We start from the raw sequence: 10,993 nt of genomic DNA, 5'->3' as shown, positions 1-10,993 counted from the left end.
TGGCCCTCGCATCCTGCAGGGTTGAACCCAAGACGTCATGGTCCCGCGTGAAAGCCTTGCCACAACGCTATCATGGGTCACATGTCCGAGAGGGTATGGCAGGTGTACATTACCCTAGTTTAGACGGCAATCTAGCGGCGGAGATAAAGCCTGCATCACATCACCTAATTTGGGCCCTAGATCCCACTTGAAGGACCCTGTGTGAGACAGTGAAGAGGCCTTGGGAAGGAGGGCCAGTCTCCTAGGGGAAACACAAAATGTGATATAACTTCATGGATCAGAGAAAACACCAGACTCTGCATTGCACACTCGTACAACAAATCTTGAATGCGCATTCTCTCAAGTCTCCAAGACAGTAGCGCTAAATACACCAGTCTCATGTAAGGAAAAGCAAAAGCCAATTTTCCGCAACTTCGAAAAACTATGTTGCAAATTTGATTGCAGCATAGTGAAAGACTACAAATCATTTTCATGAAAGACTTTGCAGCTCATAATACAAGCACACACTGTGCCTCCATCATCACCAACTCTAAGCAAGCTAATTGCTTGTTCTTTCAAATCACAACAGCAGGCTTCCAATAAAGCTCCATACTTTCTCAGGCACATTCTTTGATGTAGTGCACAATCAGCCAATCATCAAAGCATCTCTTAAACCGCCACTTCTGATGCTAGAGCTCAAGCTGTTGCGCATGGTTGCTCTTCCCATGCCTCCATTTCCTTTCCTCATCATTGCAACAAACTCATTATAGTCAATTCTTCCATCCTGAAACACCAATATGAATTCAGATCCAAAGCATTGACTTGTGATTGCAATGGCCACATAAAATTACAAGGAAAATCTATCTTACATTGTCTTGATCTACCTCCCTTATCATCTCGTCGATGCGTACGTCACCCATATTGAATTCTATACAGGCTTGTTGCAGCTCATCCACAGTGATATACCCACTTTGATCTTTGTCAAAATAAGAGAACGCCGCAAACAGGTTTTCCTCACGCTCTATCTTGTTCAGATGAAGAGTCGCTGCAAGAAACTCACCGTAGTCAATGGTGCCATTGTTGTCCACATCTGCCTGCATATCGTCAAACCAAACGTATTGATCAGATCTCATATTTAACAACGGCGGTAGAACTTCAATTAGGGTTACTTTCATGAGATAATATAATCAGGCCACAAGAATGTGATGCTCTCGGCACAGCCAGTTCAAATTTAACAAGAGTACATACAGCTTCCATCAGGGTTTGAATTTCAGTGTCCATGAGACTAGAGCCAAGTTTTCTCAAGCCCGTTTTCAGTTCGTCAAAGGTAATAGAACCACTATTATCTGCATCGATCATTTTGAACATCTCTTTCAGCCCTGCTATTTCTTCCTCAGAGAGCCTCTCTGCTATGACCTGCATTCTCAGGCAAGATGAGCATGTAGACTAGATAACCCACCACTGATGATATTTGAATAATCCTAGAAATCACAAACTTAAAAGTTGAAAGGCACAAATGCCCACAGATACCTTATCTTTCTTTGCCTGCAGCAATCGCAGTCCCAACAGATAAACAAGCACACTTGCCAACAAAGCATATTCCCAATCTCTAGACATTGTAAGAGGCAAGGAACAGAGCAAAATACCCTTAAAGCTATCTTCTTAATCTTGTTCATAGCCATGAACTGCTTCATTCTTGAAAGAACAGCCGAATCTATCGGTCGATCTGGTGCTACACCATCTTCCCTAATCCATGGATGGCCTAATGAGACACCAAAACTTCGCGTCAATTTGAATATTTCAAAAACCACTTGTGCTTGTAAGCATGATTCACAGCTGGTTGCTTACACAAGACTTCATGAGCTGTATATCGCTTCTCTGGATTTCTCACAAGCATTTTCCTTATCAAATCTTTTGCACTCTCAGAAATGACAGGCCATGGATCAGACTCAAAGTCAAGATCTCCTTTCAAAACCTGCTCAAAAATCTGATGCTCCGTCTCTGGCATAACATCAATATATTCAGAAACATCACATGTGAAAGCATTAAGATGAATATGTTATAACTTTGTGGGGACAGAAAAATAACCTTAAACCCTAACATCTAGTCACACAAACAGGGCAGGAAGAATCACCGAACCCAAAAACCTGAAAGTTACCAGCCTTTTGCCCAGACAAGAGAAAAAGAGAAAAATACGAGCAACCAAAGCGACAGCAACTTGATTTGCACAGAAGAAAGGTACAACTGGTACCTTAACAAAAGCTTTTTGCAAATGCACTTCAAACAAAAACAGCTCAACGAAGCTGTCAGGATAAATTAACTTCTGTTCATGCAGACAAAAGTCAGTAAAGTTGCTAGCTGTGAATGCAGAAGAGGAAACCATTGTAATTAAATGAGCTAAAGCCACACAAATACCTACTTAAGGCCAGAAAGTTCTAAATATGTGAACTTATGAAGGGCTTAAACCTCGCACAAGCAGTCAACAGACATACATAAGCATAAAGAGAGAGAGAGTTCAAAATTTTATTACACAGGGAGAGAAACTCATTAGGATGAAACTTGTGAAATGTTTCAACTTCAAACTCTTACAACAACTGAGACATAAGACAAAAGTGCAATTTCTTGAAACATTAAACAAGCAGCTTCCACAAATCTCATGCAATCCATAGATAGAATCTATGCAATGCACAAATACAGTTTATGCCAGTGTTACCGGGGAAAGCGTTCCCTAGGCCTTGGAACGCCGGAATGCCGTTCCCTCCCCCCCTGCTAGGCCGAAACGTCCCAGAACGTTTGGCCGCTCCCACCTGATACTGGAACGGCCAGCTCTCAAAACTGGGGAGAAATGGGCACTTTTTTGCAAATTTGTAGTGAACATTATTGTCCTTCAAGAAAGTGGCAGCTTTCCTGACCTTAGAAGCCTCTGTGAAATTCCCTCCTGCATAAGCTGTATCAAACTGTTGGAGGAAAGTGAGAGCCTTTGTCTTATCCTCGAAGCCACTGAAGGTACTGAACTTTACAACTGCACCACCTTCTTTGTAAGCTTTTGGCTTCTCCAGTGCCCCCAAGTTGTCATAAGGAATGGTCTGCAACATGGGCACTGTAGTAGGCATGATCGGCACATCTTGGCCATTCACATTTTGCGTCAGAGGTGCGATATCTGGCTGCTGTTCAGAAAAACCAGCCATGACAAAATGACCCTGTGGCACCCCAAACTGGCCGTGGTTGCTCTCAAAACCCTGCTGCATGCCGATACTACCATACATGGGGTTTGGCATCATGCCTTGCATACCCCCCCACACTATTCCTGGCATGTACGGCTAACTTCCAAGCGCATAACCAGCCATACTTTGGAACACTGATCCACCCCCGAAATACCCAGAATGTACAGTGGGTGGTGGAAAAACTGGGTGCATAGCCTGGTATCCAGTTCCCTGTCCATTCAAGACAGCATGCGGACTCTGAAAGGTGGCGCTCTAAACTGGCATAACCTGTGGAATAGGCGTTCTAGCCACCTGTTCAAGCACGGGAGGAACCTGTTTTGGAGCCCCTGACTCCGCAACATGCGAGTGTTCCCTATCCTCCTGAGCTGCATGAAGTACCTGGGCTTGAACCTCAACAAGCTCCGTACGCAGCGTAGGTTGCCCATTTTGCTGTTGCACTAGTGGTGCTTGCAAGAACTCCATAAACCTTGGATTCTACACCAGTTGCGAAAAGACATTCACCGCGGCAACTAGCTGAGTCCAGAACGCATCATCCTCAAGTTGCCCAGTCATAAAGCCCTGTACTACTGGAGGGACATTCACATTGACAGGAGGTACAAACTGACGTGGCCGTGAGTTCTCGCCAATCTCGAAAACCATAGGAATTTCCTGCCTGTCCTTTGAAGAGGAATCCTCTTCCATAATGCCCTTCCCTTTGTCGGCCATAGTGTAATCCCGCGTTCCTGCACTCTGTGTCTTTACCCAAAACAACCGAGGCTCACTCTTTGAGGAAAAAGTGATTGATGTCCCGGTAACGGAACCATGAAACCGGCCCGTGGGGTGGTAGGCGTTGGCTTTCACCCAAAATTCTTTACTTTAGACACGCACACAGAGAACTTTGCAAAAGTAACCTACAACGGGGATTAACACTTAAGTACACACACGGCTCGAAAGCTAGAATGCTCTGAGCAAACGCCGACAACCTGTAGGCCCCAAAATTGGCGCCCCTTTCAGTATTTCTTTATTCTTTAGAGGGTAAATTACAAAGAAGAGTCCTGGGAATCCTTCACCTGTATCCAGCTAGATACCATCTGTTTTGGCCAAATTTCGGCAGCATAACAACCCCAAGACTTGCACGAAACCAATTCCCCTGATAGAACTCACTTCTACTGGCGTATACCCTCTGATTCCTGCCCAAAAACAGTAAATTCAGGTCGCTGTATTTACTGGTTTTTGCCCTGTTTCCAGCCCTAAACAGTCCCCAAACTGTTCTCTCCTACTGGGCCACGATTCCCAAAGGTTCTGGTGTCCGTATGGCTGAAAAACAGTCAATTTTCTGCGCATACACAGCGCTGAATTTGCACCTGTACGGTGAGGTTATGACCCTCACCGGTGCCTGCTTTGGAGTAGCAGCTAGCTAACCCTGTTCCTGCTCAAGGAGGCTCTTGCCTCAGCACGAAAGCATGAAACCACACAGCTGTACATCAGTCAAATGAAGAGCCCTCTTCTGGGGCATCACATAACTGCACGTAGGGGAAAGAGAGAACAGTGTGTAGCGTGCAGGGCATCACTCCTAGCACCACACTGTACATGGGAGGAAAAGAAAGCACTCCATAGCTCTTAACCTGTGACAGCCTGCATAATGAAGCCTCCCCTCTCTTAAATTTCAGCGCAAACTTTTTTGGATGGGGCTAGTTCACGAAATTCTGCCACTTGGCGCATTTACAAGCATTTTCTCGTTTTGGGTTTGCCGCCTAAAAATCTCCCGACTGGTTGCTCGGTTGACTTCGCGGCAGAGTTGTAAAATGTTCCTCTAGTCATACCGCTGGTAATGACGCGAACACATTTCGCGGCCCAAAATAGTAGTTCCCTAAATTTTGGGAAATGATTCCGTTGGGCTCCCACTGGTCATCTGACCATCTATCCTCATTGGGACCGCATCCAAAAGTGCAATGTGGCCCAACTATCGGATACTTTCTGTTGGTAGTCCCACGTTGACTTTATGCCTTTATTGAGTTCACTTCCTAGTATCCACCAACTTGCTAAGTGCAACTGGGGGACCTACATGATCTTGCTCTGAGCCTAGACATCCTCTTACTATACAAATTCCAGTGCCGACCACTTCCCATTTGCGGGTAAAACTGCCGTTCACATTGGCCATACAATGTTCGACCGTTTGCTACTTCAAAAAGAGAGTCTCAAAAATAAAACAAAACCCATTGGAAAGAAACCAACAACTAAAGTTAGCAATTGCCACGTCCTAGTGACATAGTTAACAACTGCCACGTCTCCGTGACAGAGAGACTACAAATTTTCTACAGAAGGAAGTGAACAAAACATCAAGGCACTCTTGCGTGATGAGAGAGTCCATACAGGGAAAGAAGCCAGACACCTCGAAAGGAGATGTCTTGCGAACCTCCAAGCGGGCTCTTTCGACAAGAGAGTCACTAAACAAATCACGCATACTGCCTGGTCAAACAATATGACAAAACGCTGACCCTTCACATAACCATAACACTTAATGAAAGACTCATCAATGGGAGGATCATGAGAGAATTGGGTCACACTCGTGTTCTCATTTATTGCATTGACAGAGAAAGTGAGTTCTGTGGGTTCTTTAGTTTCTTGAAATTCAAGCTTAGGACATGTTCTTTTTATGTGACCCTTGATGTGACAATGAAAACAACAACCTTCCTTAGAATAAGTGCTTTGCTCTTCCGATGTGATGTATCCTTCCTTGTTCTACCCTTTCATCTGGGGTGAGCTTAGGTTTAGCAATTGTGTTAGCCTTACCCTTAGTTCATTTGGAGAGTTCTTTTCTGAGAGACTATTAAAAGATTGGTTAGAAGAGTTACCGTTCTGAGGGTTCTGCGAAGTCTGAGAGGTACTTGTGGAAGTCTTGTTTTCCTTGGGCTTTTCCTTGTTGTGCTTCATCTCTTGTGCGAGAGCAATCGCTACCGTCTTGTTGAGATCGATTGGGTCGAGGACTTCGACATCAAACCTGATATAGTCGTCCAACCCGAAAATGAAAGCCTCCTTGCGCTCATCATCCGATTTGCCTAATTGGGTGCGCCAATCGTCTTTCAACCGTGCGAGGTACTGTGGGGGCATAAACCGTGCCTTGAGATTGTCTTGGAAGTCGGCCCAATTGAAGGAAAGGGACGCACCATCCTCGGCTTCCTCTAGGTGCGCGGTCAACTGTGCCTCTTGCCATGCATGGTACCAATTAATGGCATCACCGGCAAGGTACATAGCTGCCGTCAAAACCTTGCTATTTCCTGTCTTCTTAGTTGTCGCAAAATAAGTATTAAATTGATGCAACCAAGAATAAATAATCGTAGCATCCATCTTACCATCATACTTACTGAACGTGATCTTCTCTGTGACTGGGTGGTTGGAGTCTAAATCTCGGCTTGCACCACTTAATGAACTACCAACATATTTGGCTGGCTCGGACTTCGAGGCGAGAACCTGTCGAACCAATTCTTGCATGCGTAGTTCTCTCTGTGCCTCACGCTCTGCTTGTCTGTCTTCGACTGCCAAGCACGCTTGCTCACGCTCACGCTCCAAGGTGTCTTGCCTGTGTTGGCGTTCACGTTCCACGGCTTCCTGTCGTTCTGCTTCTCTTTCTAGTTGTGCCATCACAAAGCGATTCGCTTCTTGTTGTTGTGCCATCATGTCCATCATCATCTTGACCAAAGCCTCCATAGGATTTGGTGCAAACCGTGGCGTAGATGGGGAAGGGGGAGGGTCAGAAAAACCTCCTGATGCGGAAAATTCTTCGTCCCCTTCTTCATGCTCATCACCTTCATGCAAAGTATCCATGTCGCTTTGGGTGACGACCATACACTGAGATCTTTGGTTTATTAAGTTCACGAGGAACTTGGGTTCTTGTGGGTCTTGGGTTCTTGGGGGTCTTGAGGTTCTTGAGGTTCGGGAGTCTTGAGGTTCTTGAGGTTCTTCTTTAGCTTGCAATCTGCGTTAGAGAAGGATCTTCTCTTCACCCAAGTTCTGCTCTTTTCCACGAGCACACCCCTTGGCAGCCTTGCGCTCACACCAAGGTTGCTTTTTCCCACCTCAACGGTCCGCTCTCAATGAGTGAAAAGAGAAACAAGGGGAGGCTGGACAAGCCCTTCTTTCTTGGGTTTCCTGTCACTCTTCAAAAACACGATTAGGAATCGACATGCCCAAGAGGACTTGGGTTACGTGCGACCGCTACAAGCAAAAAAAAAAAAATTATGTGGTTCTTGTGATTCTTTCCTTGAGTGAAACAGAACACTGCCAAAGCTTTGATACCAATCTAAGGTGCAGCGGAAGTGAATGTTGAACTTTGCTCAAGATGAGTGCTCCGAACTGTGCTCAAGGGTTTCTTTTACTTACGGAAGGAAGAGCCTTCCGTTCCTTTAGTGAGAGAGTGCAATGGACACAAACAAAGTGATGAACACGGTGAATGAAGGTGCATGAGACTGAGAGATAGAGAGAGAAGAATACGACACCAGAATGTTGTCAAACCCTCCTCCAAAGGCCCCACTCTCTATGGCGAGAGTGATCTACTATTGATTGCACAAATCTCTACAACGCTTTGGACTTGACGACGATGTCGGCGACAATGAGGACGACAACGAGACGGGCTGAAATCTGCAAATCTTTATCTGCTGAATTCTAACTCTATATCGATGACGATGTGGATGGCGACGATACGACGATGACACACCGAAAACGCAGATGCTGAAACTTGCATTTTCCAAGCTGAAACTGCAAACTTCGTGGGATCTGAACGTGCGGCGAGAATCTGCTACGGAAAGGTGAGATCTGCGAGGTTCAGGGGTCTACTGCGGGATCTGAGTGCTGAAAACTGAAAACGTTGGTGCAAGGGATGATCTTGTCGCGATGAATCTGCAAAACGCTAGGAGGTAATGCTGATGCAAAAATGCTATGATTGGTTCTATCCTTGCGGTGGAAATCTGCTAACACTAGGGCTGATCTGCTGTCTGCTGGGGAATCTGCTAACGCTAGGGCTGATCTATCTCCTTGCTGTCGCAAGGGCTGATTTGCTCTGCAAAAACGCCAGGGGCTGAATTGCATGCAAAAACGATGGGCTGTCTGTAGGGTGAAAACGCGAGGTTGACACGCCGGGGTGGGTCTTGCTACGAAGGTGCATGTTGAACCTTGGTTCTTGCTGCCTCTTCTGCCCAGAAGTGCTAGCGCTAGGTTTCTTTATATACTTGCTTGTGAAAATTGCCCTACCCAGTTTCCAACAAAAGTCACTTAAAAATAATAAGTGAAAATTGGCTAAAATAGGGAAAATAGGTCTATGCACTGTAAAAATGCTCCTGATGGGTTCTGACTGTAATCTAATGATCATGTTGTGTGCAACAAGAGGATATGCATCTAGTCTAAGTATCTGGACATGCACGATCTGCGAGCAGACTCACAAAAGTGCCAGATCACTTCCTAAGCTAACTGAACTGGACTGAATTGAACCCATTTCATGAAGTAGTTTGTCTACATAGGGTTAGATGTGCACGTGACAGAACACATCCCTAAACTACTCTTGGAAGATAATTGTAAGGTGCAGCGGAATGAATGTTGTATTTTCTCAAGATGAGTGCTCCGAACTGGGCTCAAGGTTCCTTTTGTTCTTATGGAAGGGAGAGCCTTCCGTTCTTAATGAGAGAATGCTATGATCACAAACAAAGTGAATGGACACTGTGCGTGCAAGTGTATGAGACTGAGAGATAGAGAGAAGAGAGATACGACACTAGATACGACGTAAAACCCTCCTCCGAAGGCCCCACTCTCGTTGGCGAGAGTGGTCTACGATTGATTGCACAAACGGGTACAATGATGATGCATAAAACTCATGCAGATCTAAGCTATGTCGACGACGACAACCGGGATGGCGATGACAACAATAGGGCTGAAATGGGGACAGTTCTAACTGCTGTCCAAAAACACTATCTGCTGAAATCTGCTGCAAGTAAAATGCTGGTTTTCGAGGCTGACTTTAGGCTGCAAAAACGCTGAATTTCCCTTGATAAAAACGCTGATGTCTGCCGTGTTTAGGGCTGAAAACTGACCTTGCAGGGAAATCTGCTAAAGCTAGGAAATCTGCTATGTTGTTGTGGGAATCTGCTAACGCTAGGGCTGATCTGCTGTCTACTGTCGCCGGGAATCTGCAAGTGCAAAAAAGCTGGCTGATCTGGTGCAAAAACGCTAGGCCTTCTGTTGAGAGAAAACGCCAGAGTTGTCGCAGGGGTTGGTCTTGCTAAGAAGTTGCCTGTTGAGCAAGGTGCTCCTGCTGTCTCCTCTCCAATTAGTGCTAGCCTAGGTTTGCTTATATACAAACTTACTCAATTTGCCCTACCTACTTTCCAACAAAAGTCACTTAAAAATAATAAGTGAAAAATGTCAAAAATAGGTAACATAGGCTAAATGCACTAGAAAATTCCCCTGAAGGATTCTGATGGGACTGCTTATGATCATGATGTATGCAACCAGAGGATATACATCTATACTAAGTGTCTGGGCATGCACGATCTGCGAACAAACTCACAAAAGTGTCAGAACACTGCTAATCTAGACTGACTGGACTGACTGAACCCTTGTCGTGTGTTGTAGCTTGTCCACGCACACATAGGGTTAGATGTGTCACGTGACAATAATGGAGCTTGTCAGAGCGAGCAATGGAAAGTGGAGAGAGAGAGAGAGAGAGAGAGAGAGAGAGAGAGAATGGCGATGGACACACAAGAGACCGATGGAAAAGGCTGGCAAGCCCCAATAACTCCAGATGGCAAAACTGTTGTGTACAAGACAAGATGAATGGGAGAGTGCAAGCCCCCCCTCTTATATATAGGAGAATAGGGGTAGGTAGGGCAGACCAAAAGCCCCAACGACAATGCACAAAAAATACCCATGAATATGGAAAAATGGAAAAGGACCAGAATAGGTCTGCCCAGGTAAAGTGCTGAGCAAAACCCTAAATGTGCCTGAAGATCCCTGTCCAGCAGGTGTATGGGTGGCCAACCCACAAACAAGGGCCAGTGCACATGATGTGTGTGAAGCCTGTAGGCAGGGTGCGAAGCATCTGGAGATGAAGAATCTAACACCCCCCCTCAACGATAGATGCGGAGTCGCTAAGGAAGAAGATGCAACACGCCTGGCAAATCTGGATGTGAAAAGAAGAAGCGTCAGCCAAACAAAAAAAACGACGAACCGTCCAGCACCAATGTGATGATGATCGAAGCTAGGTCAAGCTGATCAAGTCGCACATGGAAGCTGATGGAGAGGCTAACAACAGAACAAGTCACTGAAGAGAATATACATGAGGGAAAGATAAAGACGAGCAGGGAGCTCATCAATGGAGGTTAGCACGAGAGAGACGGAAGAGCCTGAAGAAGAGCACTCTGACACAAAAGGATAGAAGGCCAAGGTGGTAAACCGGCAAACTCCAAGCCAAAAAGTGATCTCGATCATAAGAGTGAAGAAGGAGGTGGATGAAACTAGAGGGTGAAGCCATCGGCCTGTGAAGGGCTAGAGATGGCGGTGACAGAAGTCTATCGAGAAGCTGTCCCATCCTCAGAATCTGAATCCTTCTTGCGGTCCGCCATTGTTTATAACATTTTGTTGCAAAATGACCTTCCTTTCCACAATAGGTACAAGTAATGGCAGGGCGAGAAGGTGTACAACCAAGTCCAGACTATTCGGGAGCACTACCACTCCCACTGGATGTAGAAACCAATGCAGTAGCACCCGCAGAGGCAGTAGCACCCGCAGAGAGGTCTGAGATGGCTCTATCCTAAATGCACGAA

The 10,993-nt window shown here is 45.7% G+C and overlaps 1 protein-coding gene across 3 annotated transcripts in view; it reads right to left on the bottom strand.

Annotated features, from left to right (window-relative positions):
* Window positions 1–312: 312 nt before the first annotated feature.
* LOC147444872 (calcium-dependent protein kinase 4-like) overlaps window positions 313–10,993 on the bottom strand; it is a 33,998-nt gene continuing 23,317 nt past the window's right edge. For all 3 annotated transcript variants that reach the window (XM_086527389.1, XM_086527387.1, XM_086527388.1), the window contains 5 exons: window positions 1,828–1,980; window positions 1,626–1,741; window positions 1,228–1,395; window positions 849–1,073; window positions 313–763 (listed from right to left, as the gene is read on the bottom strand). In XM_086527389.1, the coding sequence (XP_086383515.1) occupies window positions 626–763; window positions 849–1,073; window positions 1,228–1,395; window positions 1,626–1,741; window positions 1,828–1,980 (800 nt within the window). In that variant the 3' untranslated portion in view covers window positions 313–625. The remainder of the gene's footprint in view (window positions 764–848; window positions 1,074–1,227; window positions 1,396–1,625; window positions 1,742–1,827; window positions 1,981–10,993) is intronic.

The sequence above is a fragment of the Adiantum capillus-veneris genome, chromosome 13 (assembly GCF_014529385.1).
Source record: "Adiantum capillus-veneris isolate H3 chromosome 13, ASM1452938v2, whole genome shotgun sequence".
In the NCBI taxonomy this organism is placed as follows: Eukaryota; Viridiplantae; Streptophyta; class Polypodiopsida; order Polypodiales; family Pteridaceae; genus Adiantum; species Adiantum capillus-veneris.
Note: the sequence above shows the minus strand (reverse complement) of the source record. Positions and strands in the feature narration are given on the sequence as shown.